At 50.1% G+C, this 19,358-nt stretch overlaps 1 protein-coding gene across 1 annotated transcript in view; it reads left to right on the forward strand.

Moving 5' to 3' along the window:
• The window catches only part of LOC147711300 (SPARC-like protein 1), a 703,822-nt gene that overhangs the window by 339,992 nt on the left and 344,472 nt on the right, over positions 1-19,358 (forward strand). The window contains exon 4 of the mRNA XM_086920139.1: positions 2,493-2,604. Coding sequence (XP_086776265.1) covers positions 2,493-2,604 — 112 coding nt within the window. The remainder of the gene's footprint in view (positions 1-2,492; positions 2,605-19,358) is intronic.

Raw genomic sequence — 19,358 nt, forward strand, 5'->3', positions numbered from 1 at the left:
ATAGGCCTCAGTTGATGATCTCAATTTGGTGTTTAGTTAATATTTACTGCAAACATTTATCATCGGTTGGTTTGATTCTTGGTTTCTCTTTCTTGTTCTTTCTTCTGTGCTCGTGTGATTACTCCGGGCATGGTAGTCTGTGCTTGTTGTTTTTGGGAGCCTCAGTTCTTGTACCTGTTTATTTTGGTTCTGTATACCGATTCAATGTCTTAACACCTCTTTATAAATTTAGCACTGAGCTTAGAGGTTGTGGCCACTAGTCCACTTTCTAGTGAGTCCATGTTAGAGCTAGTTTCCTGTTCTGTTGGACAATGGCTGTGTTCTGTGTTCTGGTACAACATTTCTAAAACATGTTTTCATAGTGTTGGAGAAATGTGTACACCCGTCTGAATTGGCAATGAAGTTGAGGAATTTGGAACTCCTGTTTTTCCTCCTTATTAGATCTTTTTCATACTTGCCTATTACCTTTTTGAGAAATTCATAGTTTGTTTTGGGGTTATGTCACCCAAGTTTGCGTCCCCAATTCTTTTTGCGAGGTTATTTACTTCTGTCTTATATTTCTCACATTCTTCTTCAGTAATGTCTATTTACTGCCTGATCCTGTTGTTAGAGGCTCTTTTGAGGTTTGTTTCCTATCTTTGGATTTGTTCTGGATTAGTGGTTTCAACAGGTAGAAAAATAATGATTCTTAGGTCTCTCGATATTCAATCGGCTTCAATATATTTCTTAATAGTAGCTGTCTCCCACCATTTGGCGGTCTCCTTTTTCAGTGCTTTTTCTAACACTTGAAATGTAGAGTTTGCTGGTGAAGGGTGGGTTTGGTATGACCTGAGGCATTGTGGTTCTCCATGCGATCTCTGCAATTTGCTATGGGAGTATATCAGTACAACTTTCGGCTAATGACGTGGTTGGCCCTAGATGAGCTCGTTATATGATTTCTATTAGAAGTAGGGGTGGGCATTTTGGGGGTCTATGTCACCTACACAGCGCTAAATATTGTATCCCCAAAGACTAACCTATACGCTTGTTATACCTGTGACAATCTATAATGTAATAAAGAACAGTAACCAAGGGTATAGGTTAGCTATATACCGTATGTAGATCCTATTTCCAAATCTCAATTAATGTTATTTTGAATATATTGAATACAAAAGTAGATTAGTTTCATATTACATTTTACTGTCTTTATTAATCTTTGACACTCAGAGATAATCACATATCTCCACTTCTCCTGATTCAGCACTCATTCTAGCACTTCCTTTCAAACAATTGCAAAACAGCATCTCTTTAATTTTTTTTCCAGGGCATCTTTTTCTGTAAATTACTCATCTTGGATTAACTAAAATACTCTTAAAGTACCCTCTCTTCACCGACCGATTCCTTGGTGCTTCCTTTCATTTATTTATTCTTCTGATAATATAACAGACTATTTCTTCTTTCAAACTTTATTTTGAGGATCTCAACACATCAGTAATTGTTGGTGTATCGGTAAGCACCCCCTGTTAAAACAACACTTCGCTTGATGACTAGTCTGATTTGCTTATAACACTCTAATGTTGTACTAAATTACAGATTACTTTATAATGATAATTTTCACTCTGATTGCTACTTGTTTTGCACCTCTGTTTACGATTTTCACGTAATACCACAAAAGAAACCTCTCTTTACCTCACCACTTAGACTGTTTTCCTTTCATGTCTGCCTCTCCTCATCTCACTGTCTTCTCTATCTCTCTAAAAATTCCCTAAACCTCCTTCTTCTAAGTTTATCTTTTGTTTAAATGTCTAACCAGTTACTCAATCCCTTCTTTTCCATCATAATACTATTCCTGCTGCACTTTTCATTATCTCCCTTTGTGCTTCTTAGTTCTCTCTTATCGCTGTTTGTATTTTTAATAGTCTCTGTCTCACTTGTCTCCTCCTCACCATCTTCCACCAGCCAAGCTCTCCTTCTATCCTGTCAAGTATTATTTTCCATTATACTGTACTTTGCATTTTCTTTCTTTCTTTCTTTCTTTCTTTCTTTCTTTCTTTCTTTCTTTCTTTCTTTCTTTCTTTCTTTCTTTCTTTCTTTCTTTCTTTCTTACTTTCTTTCTTTCTTACTTTCTAACTTTCTTTCTTTCTTTTCCTTACCTTATTTTTACTTTCCTATTTATCATCCTTCAGTATCTGTCTTTTCTTTCTTCCACTTCGCTCCTTTTTTTTTTTGCTTCTCATTTCCTACTATCTCTTTCTCTTTATTTTTCTCTTTTCTTATGATCTGTTTTCATTTTCTTTCTTTTTCATGCTATTTTTTTCTTCTCCTTTGGTTTAATTTCCTTTGTGCATTCTCTTTATTTCATTCATACTTCCATTTTTCTTCTATCGCTTTCTTTTTCTACTGCCCTATTAACATATGTAGCGTTTAACACGTACTAATCCATTACATTTTTTGTGACCTAATATTTGATGTCTGATCATTTTTGCTCCCATTCCTCCTTGTCCTTCCCACAGCTGAACTGTGTGCCCTAATCAAGTGCAGAAAACCAGCAGGATCATGGTGTCAGGTGGTGGAAGAAGAAGGTGTCAAGATACCCAAGTGTGTCTGTCCACAGACCTGCCCAAGGTTGGAACAGGGTTGGCATAGTCTGTCACAATTTGTTAAAAAAATACTGTTTCACTTTTCATTCATTGCTAGCTTTTATCTCAATTGTAAAATACTTTTTAAACCCTTTCTGCATTCATTTTGAAATAATAACCACTAGAGATCACAATCAGCTATTGATCGCTAACTGTCCAGTAGGAAATATAGATTTTCTCAGTAGGATTTTTAATACACTTTGTACTCAAACAGCATTATGAACAACACAGTGACTATGATAATGGGTGATTGCCAATCGCATATATTGATTGCAATTCAGGTACTGAACATATGTACATGTAAACATTGTTCCGATATTTTGTGTTTATTGTATTGAGGATTCATATTACTCTACAGTACTTTTAAGAGACTGCATCAATTTAGGATCACTTTGATGAGTGTTCGCTCCATAAATGCCATAATAATATAATTATATTGTAATGAAATTATTATTCTGGAACACAATAAAGCATAATGCTCCATACTTCCCTTATGAACAAGGAGTAAAGTACATGAAGGGCATAGTGGTGTGAACAGCGCTAATGGTGAATGTGTGTACTGGGTGAAGGTGTGCTTATAAGTACTATAATACAGAAAGACTACTGTACTGTCCAGTGCACAGAGAGTGAATGTGTACCAGTTGTGGCACAATACATGGAGTAAACAGTGTTGGACAGTGTGTTTGCTGTGTACATAAACTGAGCCCAAATGTGCCTGTAATGGTACATTACATAGAGGATCCTAGGCTCCATTTTGGAAGTCCCAGACCTGACTGGTGAATTATGGGAATGTAGAGGAATCCCCTCAGACAGTTGTGTGTATTTATGCATTCCTGTGAGCTGTGTGGGACAGATTAGAGGAGGTAGAGTATGGCTCCCTGTACTCTTCACAGGGTGCTCTGGGATTCAGTGAGAGATCACAAGGTATGGGCCTGGACACATCTCAGAAAGGAGATGATGCTAATAAGGGAATCAGCTGGAGTGGGGTTAGGGGCCCAAGATTAATCTTTTGATACTGAAATCATTGTGGCTGACATCCAGGTGTGAACTCTAGTGACTCCAATGGCCTGTGATATTGTATTATCAGCTTCAGAGTCTTTCCTACTTTGATGTATGGCTTTTGAGAAAGGAGAGGAGAATGATGTCCTTGCAAAAAAGCAGAACCCTAACATAAGACTGACCTTAAATCACATTTGATGACTGAAAATGTACTATCAGAAGGGGAGGTTGAGACAGCAAACATTGTTATCTGCCTTGAAGCCAGGTGGGCTGTGTGAGGAGGGGAAGCTCTGCAAGACGTCTGCCTGTGACTAAGTCTGGAGGCCAAGGCCTGCTTGTCTACCTGCTGTGATAGGGGACATCACCCAGGGAAACAGAGACCATCTGCTCGGGAGCCTGGATACACCAGAGCTTGTTTGCTTACCAAGACCAGTGTGCTCTGTGAGGAAGAGGAGAGCTTTGGAGGAAGTGAGGTCCATTGGTTGGACATGCCATGGTAAAACCACTTTTGAAGAAACCCACAGCAGACCCTCAGAAAACTATCAACCCATTTCCCTTCTCTCAGGGATGGGTAAAACCTTGGAGAAATACATAAATAAAGAGCAGTCTGACTTTTCAGAGGCCTATTCTTACTTGCACCCCATGCAAACAGGGTTTAGGTAGGACAGCAGTACAGAAACTGCACTGCTTGCCACAAAAGAAGAACTCAGAGCCATCTTATATCAAGGTGGCTCAGCAGCAATGCTTCTACTCGATCTAAGTGCAGCCTTTGACATGGTGTCCCACCCTGTATTTATCCATAGATTACAAGAGGCTTGAATTATTGGAGATGCACTCAAATGAGTGACATTCTTCTTAGAGTACAGACGTTTCCAAGTCCAGGACAACTCAACTTTTTCTACATACTAATTGAAATGTGGTGTCCCCCAGGGATCTTATTTAAGTCTCACACTTTTCAACCTGTATGTGCACCTTCTCGCAGAAATAGTGCAGTCACATGGATTAGCGCTAGTCTCCAATGCAGATGACACACATATTGCAATCTCTCTTAAAGCGGAATCCATTAAAACCTCCAATCAACTAAATGCCTTCTTGACATTGCGGCGGGCGGTGCTGAGCTCACCGCCCGTTTTTGGAAAGGTGGCGCATTGCTGGAGTTGCGTCGCAAGCGTGACTCAGCTCCAGCAAGGCTCTGGGGTGCCCCATCTTCACAATGCTGCGTCAAGACCTAGGCCTGCTTCAAGCAGGCGCAGGGTTTTGACGCAGCATTGGCCTGAAAGTGACTGAGTGAAATCCCATAGATTTCACTCAGCCACTTTCAGGAGGCGTTCCTGCGAAGGAACGCCCCCCCTGCGCAGGAACGCCTCCTTATGGCGCAGGGCTTTACAACGTGACGCATCTCCTAGATGCGTCACGTTGTAAATAGGGCGCATTGTTTGTGCCGCCGTTGCGTCGAATAAAGTGACGCAATTGCGGCGCAAAGAGGCGCAAGGGCATCATAAATCTGCCCCTTTATGTCTGTTCTCAGCTGGGTGATTCAATAAGACAATGGTGTCTTGTTTACAAGCGTCTCGTCTTTCTTATGCAACAAACAGTACATCTTTGTATTGTACAAGTACTGATCTGAAGGGCATTTGCAATGACTCCAGATTTCTTTTCAGACTCTGGTTAAATATGGAAGGATTCTCTGTATACCCTTGTGGGACACAGCAGCATGCTAATATTCTCTGCTGGAAATTGAAGGAAAAGAATTTGCTTTCTTCCCAGAAAGGCCCTGAGAAGAAAGCTTGGCACAAATCAGTGAGTGTAAACCATTCTGCAGTACATGGAATCTGAAATAATATTGCGGCTTTATTCGGTACTATGAAACAACAAGGGACACTATTTCATTAATCTTTCTAAGAACCTGCACTGTCCTGTACTTTCCATTGGGCTTCTGTAGAACCATGATTGGAGCATTACAAGGGGGCGTGGCTAAGCACGCAATGGCGACGGACGCTCTTGGGTAGAGCTCCGCGACCGGCTCCCCTTCCCTGAGCCAATTATCCGGCAATTTTGGACGTGGCCGCCCGAAACCTCGAGCGGACCCCCCCGGAACCCGCCACGACACATCTGGCGGACTCTTGATCCCGAGACCCGACGGGGCCGACCCCGACCTCTCCTACAGCCCTCCTGCGGGACAGGGCGCACCCGGGCCGGTGGCGCATTCAGGACAGACCGGGGCTTGGGCCCAGAAGACAGGCCCGACGGCCCGCCCTCGCCGAGCTGCCCGGGCCTCACGGGCTGCACACTGCCTTGCCAGGTGGACCCGCCAGTGGCCCGGAGGACGCCCTGAACTACCGCAGATTGCCAGGGACGAGCCCGGGCGACGGGGTGAGCAGGCCCCCCCCGTCCGCGCCGAGGCCCCTTCTCACGACCTGCCCCGACCAAGGTGAGGCACGGCGGGGCGGTGGTCGACCCGAGGGGGACGCAGGCGACGGCGGATGCCCTAACGGCGGACCACACAGCAACCGGCGCCGCCAGGGGTGCCCACCACGCTGAAGCAGACACCGAGGGGCCGGCAGGAGGCAGCGGCCCCCGAGCCAGACGCTGAGGACCTGGAACCCTGACCGGGGGGCGGCGCACCACCGGAGACAGGTCAGCCATCCTCCCCCCGCACTGGAGACACACGGAGGGGCGCTCCTGCAGACCCTCCCATAGGGAGGTGAAGGCGGCCGGAGAGACAATGGGGCATGAGTGAAGAGAAGACCGGGCCCTGACCGACCTGCCCAGACCACGCGGACACACGTGTCGCTCACGCCCCCTCGGCCACTGCTACATCCGAGCCGGTGAGGCGCAGCCACGGGGCGGTAGGGCGAAACACTCCCTGGAGGACCCCCTCCCCCACCCCCCCCACGGGGGCAACAACGGCGACCTACCTGAGGGAACAGCTGGCACCCGCAGAGCCCCAACCCAGGAGCACTTTAGGGGACACCGTCACTGGAGTAGCACCGGGGGACGACCCTGCCGGACAGGCGCCACCCACACATGTCCGGAGGTGTGCGGACCCGCACAGGGACTGGTGGGGCCCCGCCGAAGGGGAAGACAGGCAGACAGATACACAAAATGGCCGCCGAGCAACTGGCCGCGAGGCTCGACAGCGTGCTGGCGATGGAACGAATGGAGCAGTCCCTCCAGCAAACTAGAACCTCTCTGGAGTCCAAAACAGATGGGGTCGCTGTGGACCTGACCCTCCTGCGTGATGACCACAGGAAACTGTCCGACCGAACCAAGACCCTGGAAGGCGCAGTGAAGGAGATCGAGCCCAAGGTCACTCAGACAGACAGGCAAGTGCAGGACCTCCTGAACAGAGTAGAGTTCCTGGAGGACAGGGCCGAGGATGCGGAAGGGAGGGCGAGGCGCAACAACATTAGACTCGTGGGGGTTCCTGAAAAATGGGAGGGGGCCCGCCCGGCTGAACATGTGGAAGACTGGCTGCGGACACTTCTGCCCGAAGGCTCGCTGTCACCGCACTTCGTCGTGGAGCGCGCGCATCGGGTGCCAACGAGGCCCTATACCACCGGCGCCAACCCGAGGCCGCTGCTCTTCAGGATACTGAACTATAGGGACAGAGACACGATACTGCGAGAGGCACGGCGATTGGGTGAGGTATGCATAGACAATGCGTCGATCATGTTCTTCCCCGATTACACTATCCAGGTACAGCGCCAGAGGCACGACTTCATGGAAGTGAAGAGGAGGCTACGCACTGCGGGCCTCAAGTACTCCCTACTATTCCCCGCCAAGCTGAGAGTAGTAGAATGGTCTGCTTAATTCAGACACTCTGTTCATCACCACCCCCTTTTCTGAATCGTTTTTGTCCACCATAAGCGTGGAAGGGTATACTCAGATGTGAGTCCCTTGCTCATTGCACCATCAGGATTCAAGCAAGCCGGGCCGAAGACGGCTGAAATGCCAGAAACCGGTCCCCGGAAGCTTGTTTCCTTCCCAGTATAAGAATTGGCTTGGTAGTTTGGTCTGCCCTGTTCCCATGATGCACTGGGCCAGGGTCAGACTAATTTGCATGTAGCCAGGTTCTGAGCTGGGATGGTGCAGTGAGCTAAAAAACGGTGATGGATCAAGCCCTGATCTTTGGACTGGGTAAGAATGGTCTGCTTAATTCAGACACTCTGTTCATCACCACCCCCTTTTCTGAATCGTTTTTGTCCACCATAAGCGTGGAAGGGTATACTCAGAGGTGAGTCCCTTGCTCATTGCACCATCAGGATTCAAGCAAGCCGGGCCGAAGACGGCTGAAATGCCAGAAACCGGTCCCCGGAAGCTTGTTTCCTTCCCAGTATAAGAATTGGCTTGGTAGTTTGGTCTGCCCTGTTCCCATGATGCACTGGGCCAGGGTCAGACTAATTTGCATGTAGCCAGGTTCTGAGCTGGGATGGTGCAGTGAGCTAAAAAACGGTGATGGATCAAGCCCTGATCTTTGGACTGGGTAAGAATGGTCTGCTTAATTCAGACACTCTGTTCATCACCACCCCCTTTTCTGAATCGTTTTTGTCCACCATAAGCGTGGAAGGGTATACTCAGATGTGAGTCCCTTGCTCATTGCACCATCAGGATTCAAGCAAGCCGGGCCGAAGACGGCTGAAATGCCAGAAACCGGTCCCCGGAAGCTTGTTTCCTTCCCAGTATAAGAATTGGCTTGGTAGTTTGGTCTGCCCTGTTCCCATGATGCACTGGGCCAGGGTCAGACTAATTTGCATGTAGCCAGGTTCTGAGCTGGGATGGTGCAGTGAGCTAAAAAACGGTGATGGATCAAGCCCTGATCTTTGGACTGGGTAAGAATGGTCTGCTTAATTCAGACACTCTGTTCATCAACACCCCCTTTTCTGAATCGTTTTTGTCCACCATAAGCGTGAAAGGGTATACTCAGATGTGAGTCCCTTGCTCATTGCACCATCAGGATTCAAGCAAGCCGGGCCGAAGACGGCTGAAATGCCAGAAACCGGTCCCCGGAAGCTTGTTTCCTTCCCAGTATAAGAATTGGCTTGGTAGTTTGGTCTGCCCTGTTCCCATGATGCACTGGGCCAGGGTCAGACTAATTTGCATGTAGCCAGGTTCTGAGCTGGGATGGTGCAGTGAGCTAAAAAACGGTGATGGATCAAGCCCTGATCTTTGGACTGGGTAAGAATGGTCTGCTTAATTCAGACACTCTGTTCATCACCACCCCCTTTTCTGAAGCTGAGAGTAGTGGCGGGAGACAGCACCTACTTCTTTAACACACCCGTGGAGGCCAGCGAGTGGCTGGACGGGGGCACGGACACGGCACCAAAGCACTCTCGCGGAGGCGAGGACCAGGCCACGAGGACCGCGACGCCGCCGCAGACACAGGACACAACAGTCCCAGCACGCGGAGGAAGGGGCGAGACACTCTCCAACACTGGACCAGATGCTCCAAGAACAACGCGATGCATTACAGAAGGTTTCCCAAATGAGCAACCCACCCTCCCAAGAGACAGCCCAGGAGGACGGCCAACAGCCGGTACCTAGCGACGACGACGAGGCCATATACGGGATCCCGAACTCGCAGATCTCGGTGGAACTGCCCATCGTCACGCCGCAAACCTCTGACCTGATCCACTGATTCTACAGGTGATGTTTGCACTGATCTTGCCGCAACGAGGGTGGGCTGGCAGTGGTCAACTGGACAACGATGCGCGACTGGCGCCCGCCACTGCTGGGGCCACCTCCCACCCCCCCCCACCCCCCCTGCTGGCTGACCGAACTGTGGACACCTAGAACAGTGAGTACTGCCCTATGGCACCAGTGGTAAGCAGGGAGGGCACTGAAGGGGTGGTCATTCAGTACACATCCACACATGGCCACACACAAGAAGGCTTACTTGGAGCACCGGACTGCAGTGGGTGGCCACTAACGTCCTGTATTGAATGGCTCAGGGAAGCGACCTGCTTCCACCAACTGACTGTATATCCTCTTTGCCGAACTTGTGCTTAGCACGCACTGCCCCTTAGACAAGTAAGAATGTTCCTCTCCCTTGAGAGTGTGGACGGTGGCCCGTTCTGCCACTGCCCTTTTGGTATTTTAGTGGGGATAGCCCACTGTTGGTTGTTGTTATTCATTGTTTTTTTTCCCTGTCCTAATGTTTTCCCGGACTTTGCTGAGTGTACTGTGGGGGGTGGGAACGGGAGAGCTGGGAGGGCCGCTGCTGGGGCCTTTGGTGGAGCCGCTACTATTGGGAATGTCGGGGGGGACTGTGTATTGCCAAAATGTCTGCCATAAAAATATGCACATGGAACATTAGAGGTATGCACACACCCGCGCGCAGGTATCAAATCTGCTCCTACTTGAAGAGGCAGAACGTGCAAGTAGCGCTATTGCAGGAAACACACCTGAGTGGGGCGGAGGTGACAGCGCTGAGGCGGAGATGGAGGGGACAACTGTATGCCACTGAATACTCCTCATACGCCCGCGGAGCGTTGCTATGGGTAAAGCCGGGAACCCCCTTTGTGATGTCGGAAGTTCACACAGATACGGAGGGGAGGTATGTCCTGGTGAAGGGTCGCATAGACGGGCGGCCGGTGGTCCTGGCGTCCATTTACGCTCCAAACACGGATCAGGGCGCCTTCCTGGCGCGTGTCTCGGAGAAACTGGCGCTCTGGCACGGCGTCCCATGGATACTAGGGGGTGACTATAACACGGTACTGGACCCTGTGCTGGACCGCTCGGTCCCGCCAAGGCCAGAGGCGGCATCCCAGGGGGCCGCGAGGGCACTCACACAGTGGGCGACACAGTGGGATTTGAAAGATGCATGGCGTGCGCACAATCCTGACACTAGGGTGTACTCTTATTTTTCGGGAGCGCATGCGTTACACGTGCGCCTTGACAGATACATGGTGTCAACGGAAATGTTGCCGCATATCACTGACTCTCACTATCTGGGTCGGACACATTCGGACCACAACCCCCACACACTACACATGGCTTGGGAACGCCCGCACCCACCAATCCCCACATGGCGACTGCAACCTGAATTACTGCTAGATGGCCCCTTTAGAGACTCCCTGCAGGCCTGCGTAGCACAATACTTCACTGACAACTCAGATACAGCGTCCTCCCCGAGAGTAGAGTGGGACGCACTCAAGGTGGTGGTAAGGGGACATTGCTTGAGCACTCAGGGGAGCATACGGAGGAAGCTGGAGGAGGACTTGCGCAGGGTGGAAGCGGACCTACTCGGCAGGGAACAGGAGGCGGTGGGAGGTGCGGGAGACCGGCTGCAGGCGGCCCGGGCGGAGCACGACACACTCCTGGAACGGCTGCGACACGTCAACTTTGCGGCCCATTCGGCGCGAGTGCACCAACACAGTGACAAGCCCGGCAGGCTATTGGCCTGGTTAGTCAGGCAGGAGGAACGCACGGAGCCAGTATCTGTCATCCGTACGGCTAAGGGAGAGCTGGTATACACCCAAATCAGGATACATCAGGCGTTTGTGGGGCACTATGGGGCGCTATACAAATCGCAACTGAGAGTCTCCGCGGCCTACATAGCAGAATACCTGGCAGACATCCCGCTGCCCTCCCTTATAGGCTCCCAGCAAGACGCCCTGGGGGCGCCTTTCTCATCGGAAGAAATACGTGAGGCCATTTTCGCACTGTCCAACGGCAAATCACCTGGCCCGGATGGACTACCCGCCGAATTCTTTAAGGCGTGTTCGGACACGCTGATTCCGGAGCTGCTCAAATTGTACCATACTGCGATGGAGGAATCAGCGCTCCCAGACTCGCTAAACGAGGCGAATCTGGTCTCGCTGCTGAAACCGGGCAGGGATGGCGCACTCATGGGGTCCTATAGGCCGTTGGCCATGCTGAATACTGACTATAAAATCTTCACCTCCCTCCTGGCCCGCCGCCTGGCCTGGAGGTACCAGCGCTGGTGCATGCGGATCAAAACGGCTTCATGCCGGCGCGGAGCACGTCTCGTAACCTACGCCGCCTCTTCCGGATTCAGGAAGCGGCTCTGACGAACTGGCCTAGATCGGGGTGCCTGGTCTTGGACCTGGAGAAGGCCTTCGATTCAGTAGAATGGCCGTACCTGGCAGCAGTGTTGGACAGATTCGAGGTGGGAGATGCCTTTGCAGACATGGTCGGACTGCTCTACCAGAGACCCAGTGTCCGAGTGAGGACGGGTGGGCTGCTGTCGGAGAAGATCGGGGTGTGCAGAGGCACCAGGCAAGGCTGCCCCCTGTCACCCCTCCTCTTCTCTTTAGCCATTGAACCGCTGGCGGCTCTGCTACGGGACAGAGGAGCGGAATGGGGGATCCCGTTGGCTGACGGAACGCACACGGTCTCCCTCTATGCAGACGACCTGCTGCTTTATGTGCGGGACCTCACTGCGGTACCGGCCGAGCTATCGGACATCTTCCAGACCTTCGCGGAGGTCTCGGGCCTCAGAGTCAACTGGGCCAAGTCCGGGGTATACTCGTTCAGTCGCGACCAGGAGGAATGCGATGTGCATCTTGGAGGAGCCCGGCTCGCTTGGTACCCGACCACGTTTAAATACCTAGGGCTGCACATCTATAGAGACCCACAGGACATACTAGAGGGCAACCTGGTGCGCGCCATTTCCTCCCTGCGAGCCCAGATGTCCTTCTGGAAAACTCTACCGCTGAACGTGCCCAGTCGAATAGCCCTTTCTAAAATGATAGCGCTCCCTAGGCTGCTCTGTCACTTTGCGAACATCCCCACGTATGTCCCCACGCGGATATTCCGCGACCTGGAATCAATGCTTCGCGGCTTGATCTGGAACACGGGACGACCACGAGTGGCTTTGGCCAAACTGTACTCCCCGACCGCGGAGGGAGGATTGGCTGTCCCCAATATGGAGCTGTATTACCTAGCTGCACAGCTCCAATGGGTGACGTACTGGCTCAGTGATACGCATCTAGACGATACGGCCACTGCGGACTATCAATGGACCCACCCCCAGGTATGCGCCTTGTTTCACCCATTGACCACAGGACCCCGTCCTCTGCCCTTGCAAATGGCCGTGGCCCGCAAATGCTTTCTCCGCAGCCTGAAGCTGACACAAAATGTCAGACCATATGCTCCTGCCCTCCCCCTGCTGGGCACCCCCAGGAGGAGCGGGATGGTTACGCCGCGCAATCTAGACCACTGGAACGCAGCTGGAGTAGAGACCATGGGTGACCTGTACACAGACGGGGCCCTGCTCCCGTTTGCGGAACTATCGGACACCACGGGACTCCCGGCCGGGCAATTCCTATTCCATGCGTCGGTACTGCGGGCATACACTGACTCCTGGGGTGACATCCAGGATGAGCCGCCGATGCATCACCTGATCCAATATCTACATGTGATGGGCAGAGGCTCGCATATCACGCATTGGCTAGCGCAGGCGCTTCTCATCCACACGCAAACACCCACACAGCAGATCAGGGCTAAATGGGCGACGCACCGAGGGAGGGATTGGACAGATAAGGAGTGGAACCTAGTACTAGCTAGTCCCGTGAATGTCCCCCGCAATTCCCGCTTCCGTATCATCCAACTGTACATATTGCACCAGGCATATCTAACGCCGGATAGAATAAACAGATACTTCGCGATCGACACTGCCGTTTGTCCCAGATGTGACCTGCTGGGCGCAGATATCCTGCACATGCTTTGGCACTGCCCAACCCTGGCCGCGTACTGGGGGGAGGTGATCTCACTCCTGAATCACAGCACGGGCCCGGGTCTGCCAGACACGTGGGAGGCGTGCATTCTCGGACTCTATAAAAGAACCAAGCTGAACAAAACACAGGCACGGTTCTGGGATTTGGGCCTTATCACGGCCAAACGGCTGCTCACACGACACTTGAAACGGCGGGAACCGCCCACCCCGAAACACTGGTTCGCGTCCTTTACTAACTGGGCCAGGGCGGAAGGCACGGCGCTCCACCGGGAAGAGATAGCGGGCCTGAGGCAGTTCCCGATAGCACAGCTCTGGGATGGCATCCTGGGGTCCCTGCAGGGGGAGGGCACTGTCAGGGGGCTCACGTAGAATAAGCGACACAGGAGGTGGGTCACAGAGGCTACTGCACTATCGCAGGAACCACCGCATGTGGCGCCGCCCCCCCCCTGACACCGACTAGAATCACCCAGCGCGAAGACCTCAGACACGGCTCGACGCCCACGCGGGCGCCCACCAGCGGTCATTGCCCAGCACTGAGCCCCAAACACAGAGCTGCAGACACCGCCCCCGCGAGTACACTCCACCCCCCCACCCCCCTTTCACACATATGTTCACATGTTTGTAGTATCGGACCCCTGCTCGCCGACGGCGGCCTCCCCAACCCCCCAAGCTACGGAGGGTGGCAGCCGTCAGAGGCGCCCCAGGCGGCGACTGCAGGCGTCGGCGCCGCTTGCTACACCGACAGCGAGGCCACTCCACCTGACTGCCACATGCTCCACTAACCAGGCCGGCGACCGGCGACATACCATGGCCCAAAGGAGCTGACCCACTCTGAGTCCGAGAACACTTGCGCATGCACACCTCTGATCTCCTGATGTACTGTAACAACAACGACAAATACCACACAGATTAGAGGTGTCTCCCACTGACACTGTGCAAGTGGGACAGACTTTAAGTGGTGAAGTTACGATAGGAACATTGGGACACACCGATACGAAATGTTTTGTTTAAGTTTGCCGATTTCATGGCCCAGTTCTAGAAAAAATGAAAAAGTAAGACGTCATTTCTGGACATTTTCTTTTCTTGATTCGAGGTAATGAGACTATACTATCTATGTCCTAGTGCACCAGGGACTCAAGGGGCGCGATGGCACACCCTCTTATGCTGACCAGCACCCTCACGATTCACCGTTCATTTGCAGCCGGCCCGCTGGGTTGTAGGCTTTGCTATATGTACTGCACCCTTGAACATTAATAAACGTCTTCAAAAAAAATAAAAAAAAATAAAAATGATTGGAGCATTACAAGGACACCAAATTAGTTCCCTCAGGATTCCTTTTTGTAACATATCCACGGTCACCGGTATTATTCCTGCAATGTATTCTTGGGTCAAATGGTACAAAGGTGTTGTGGGATACACTGAATTTGCTTTTACAGTAATCCAGACTGGTTCTACATCTTTAATTAGACTGGTATATTTTCCTGTGAGATCCAAAACTTCTGGATTCACAGTGTTTCACAAATTAGAAGGTTATTTAAATATCATTAGGGAAAACATTCCAGTAGCTGCCTGTTTTTTTAAAATTGTTTTGTTATTGAATTCAGCCTCCAAAGAGTCACAAAACATCAGTATGGATATCTCTGAGCATGTTACATCATGTAGTTATGGCAAAACAGTGCATATTCAATCAGTCCAGCGATCCAGATAAATGTCTAATGTGCCTTGCCATTTCCAGTTCAACAGTTGGGGATGTACACAAGTCAACCCTGTGCCCATTTAACCCGCTCCATTTTTATCCCATTTCTAGGGGTATCCTCTAGATTTATACACTTCTTTTTCAGCAATCATGCACTTATCCATTTCAGCCACCCAAGTCCTAGTCGATGGCCCGTCCGCTGCCCCCCATTTCATTGCAGTTGCTCTCTAACATGCACCCTAGTGTAGCAAATTGTTGTTCCACTTCTTTGACATCAGTAGCTTCCTAAATATTATGAAGACTCACCTGTGATGTGAGTGTTAACTGCTTCCCAGTTGCATCCTGAATGTGTGTTGTTGCCCCATCTCATATGTAGCGTATGAGTGGACAGTCTCATATAGTATGATAGAAGGTAGCCTCTTGATGACAGCCACGCAGACATGGAGCACTCTGTCTAGTTTCCATTTTTGCTAAGGTCACCCCTGTGAGATACGTTCTATGAAGAATTTTTTATTGGATTAGTCAAAAACGAAGAGTGATGGTTGCTTCCCTTGGAGACATAAGTGCCGTCTTCCAGTCCTCGTCCTCAATATGTCCAATATCAGTCTGCCACCTGTCTCTCAGAGCCTGAAAGGAATCTGGCAGGTTGTTACAGAGTTTGCGATACGTCAGTGAGATAGCTTTGTCCGGAATGGGCTCAGAGAGCAGTCAGTCCTCCAGGGGGGATGATTTTCGGCAGGTTACCTAGGTCTGGTAGTGCTTGGCGGATCGGCAAATAGCAAAATATCTTCCCCTGAGCCAAGTCATATTTCTGCTGTAATTCATTAACTGTAAGCATTTTGCCCTTCTTTACTAAATGGCCTATGGTGGAGATTCCAATTGTGTCCCATTTATCAAAGCCTAGTTGGTAACACAGGAGCCCAAGTTGTGGAGTAGACCATAGTGGTGTGGCCTGAGTCAACCCAGCCATTTAGTTACCTGATGCCGAATGCTGACGTGTGTGCAGTAGGGCCCACGTACCTTCCTTTCCGGATCTTTATATAGAGGGCTCCCCTCTCTTCCCATCTATCGGTTTAGCATGTACGCTGGGTCCATCAGAGAATGGTATAGCCAGTGATTTATAGCCACTAATTGTGAGGCCCAATAATAAAGACGTATGTCGGGAAGTGCGATCCCTCCATGATGCCACTCTTGAGCCAGTTTTTGCAACGCTATGCGAGGCTCTCCCCCGTTCCAAAGCAAGACCTCACTTTCAATACTTTTAAAATAAAAGTCTGGGACCGTATAAGGGCAGTGTTGAAGGTTATACAAACATCACGGGAGAGCCAGCATTTTAAACAGGGCGGCTCTGCCTAGCAGAGAAAGAGGCAAAGATCTCCAGTATTTGATATCATTACACAGGCGTTCTAAGGGGGGTGGCTAGCTTTTAATCATAAAAGAGGAGGGGATCTGGTGTAAACATAAACCCCTAGGTAGCAGAATCCATAAAAGGCTATTTTAATCTCGCATCCCGGAGAAAGCCTGGGGACTGGACCTCGGAGGACAAACAGCACCGATTTGAACCAGTTGATGGCATACCCAGAGTATTTGCCAACATTTGTAAAAATATTCAACAGGCTGTGTATTGAGGAATACAGGGACGCTAGATATACCAGGATATTTTCCGCATATAGCGAGATCTTATCTTCTTGACCTTCCGCCCATTTCACCCCTCTGACTGAGATGTCCCCTCTCACCCAGGATGCCAACGGTTCTAGGATTAAGGAGACAATCAGGGGGTATAGGGAGCAGCCTTGTCTGGTGCCTCTGCCTAAAGAGAACACCTAGTACATGCGGTTGTTAACCTTTTATGGTCCCTGCAAGTCCGCGTAGAGGAGCCTAATCCACCCTAGAAACTTTGGGCCAAACCCCAGGCGTCTCAGAACCTCGAAGAGATTGGGCCATTCTATAGAGTCGAATGCCATGGAAGCATCTAAAGAGAACACTATTGCATCTTCCTCTATAAAGGTTTTGCACCCCAGAACACTGAATGTGGCGAATGTTTAGGGCCGTATTCCTCCCTGGCTTCAACCCAGATTGGTCAGCATGGAACAATGAGGGAATTATTGACACCAGGCAGGAAGCCAGGAGCTTTGCCAGCACCTTTGCCTCAATATTAATTTAACCTCTTAAGTGCTTCGAACGTTCGGTGGCCGACGGCACCACTACTTCAGGAGTGCTGCCGTCGGCCATTGAACGTTCGAACCTCATAGCTGCAATGGAACGTCCAGCACTCGAGCTGGATGTTCCATAGCCGTTATGAGGTTATGAAATCGGTCGGTAGGATCCGTAACTGGCAGCGGGTTTACCCAGCTTTCGAATGACAACAATGATCGTCCGGCAGAACCCCTTTCGCAAGGCTTTCTGTGTACATGTTGAGAAGATGGGGCACGACCCGCTGGGCCTTGGACTTAAGAAATTCAATAGGGACCCCATTGGGCCCCATTGCCTTCCCTGACTGGATACTATATATGGCTTTGCATATTTCTTCATCAGTCAGATCCTCTTCCCGGATGTTTCTTTCTGACTCCGACATGGTAGGAAAGCGCATATCTGCCAGCAACTGCTGTGAGTCCTCAGTTGTATATTTAGTGGAGTAGGTATAGACTATTTCTAGATGGTCAGCAAACCCCTCCGCAATGTCTTGTGGATCTGAGACCTGTTCTGCTCTGCTGATGGTCAGTCTAGGTACCATTGGTTTCCCTTGTTCCCTTTGCTTCTTCTCCTTGGCTAACATTTTCCCGGCCCTGTCTCCCATCTCATTGACCCTATGCTGCATTTGCAGTAGTCTAGCCTGCGTCTTTTCCCTCGCTAGGGTTTTGTATTCTAGCTGCTTAACAGTCACCTGATGCAGGGTGTCCTCACTGGGAGAGATGACATTTAGCACCTCCAACTGCAGAAGTTCACTCTCCAGCTGGGTAAGGTGCTGATTGTGTTTTGTGACATATCTCACTTTCAGCGCCAGGGCCTGCCCTTTAATGACTGCCTCATAGGCTTCCCATATAGTCTGTGCTGACTCCACAGATCCGACGTTTTCATTAAAATAGTGGTGCGCCTGTGTAAGCAGAATATTGAGCAACCAGGGATTGAGGACATTTGTGTTAGGACGCCATGTATTACGATAAGTAAGCTCAATCCACACTGGAGAGCGATCCGAGATGCCTCTTCGCAGACCATGTGGATAAATAAAAAGTCTGATATCTGCTAGATGTGTAAGAAACTAATCTATGCGAGATAATGCTCTTGTGTGCATTGGAGTAGTAAGTATAGTGAGTAAAGTCTGGCTTTAGGGCACGCCAAACATCTGTGAGGCCCATAGCTCATGTGAAGTCCTCCATCTGCGTATTGGGCAGCATCAGGGGACGTCAGAGAGGCCTGGCTCTTTGGTAGTCCATAGTCATATTAAAGTCCCCCACCCCAAAATGAGATTGCCAATGGGGAGATCTACCAACATTTTCCCTAAGTCCATAAGCGCCTCCCTACCCAATGCATGGGGAAGATAGACCGAGACCACATTTAACGGTTTCCCTTCCCAGCTGGCCTCCAGAACTGCAAATTTACCCTGAGTATCCACCCATGTGCGGGTGGGAGTGCGAGGCTTTTCCAAACTAGAATACCAGTACCCCTCGAGCGCAAGGTAAATCCTGCATGGAACAGCAGCTTGTAATCCCACCCCATAAGAGAATTACAATTATTACCCACTAAGTGTATTTCTTGCATCAATACCAGATCAGGGGCCTGTCGCTTGAGATATTGCAACACAACTCTGCACTTTATCTTTTCCCCCAACCCGTTCATGTTCCACGTTAGAATGGATAGTGATGTTTCTATCTGAGTCCCCGCCATAGAGTAAGTGCAAAGAGCATGTGAAAACCTATGGGCACATTGTGAGGGGCAGCCACCATATTTGGCACCATCATGACCAGGTGGACCGACACAGGAGCACCTTCATGCACAGCTCGGCTAAAGAACCACTTGACTGCATACCTCACAGTTGAAATGAGAACAGAGGCAACCAAATCTGACTTTCGATATTTATGATGAAGAAACAAACCAAAAACATTGCTACACACAACCATATGACTAGATTACAAACCCCAAACATATCCCCCGAGCTCCCCACTCCACAAAACTACCCCTCCCCCAGTACCCAACACGCCCCTCTCTGCCCCCCTGCCTGTGGATTTTGACTTACGCACTCCCAAACATGGCAGAGTGCCTGCTGCTCCTCCCCACATCTGAGAGTGCCTGGTCTACAGCCATTAGCCCTCCCCACTAAATCTACCTGTTTTGCCAAGACAAAAGT

The sequence above is a fragment of the Lissotriton vulgaris genome, chromosome 5, assembly GCF_964263255.1.
Source record: "Lissotriton vulgaris chromosome 5, aLisVul1.2, whole genome shotgun sequence".
Taxonomy (NCBI): Eukaryota; Metazoa; Chordata; class Amphibia; order Caudata; family Salamandridae; genus Lissotriton; species Lissotriton vulgaris.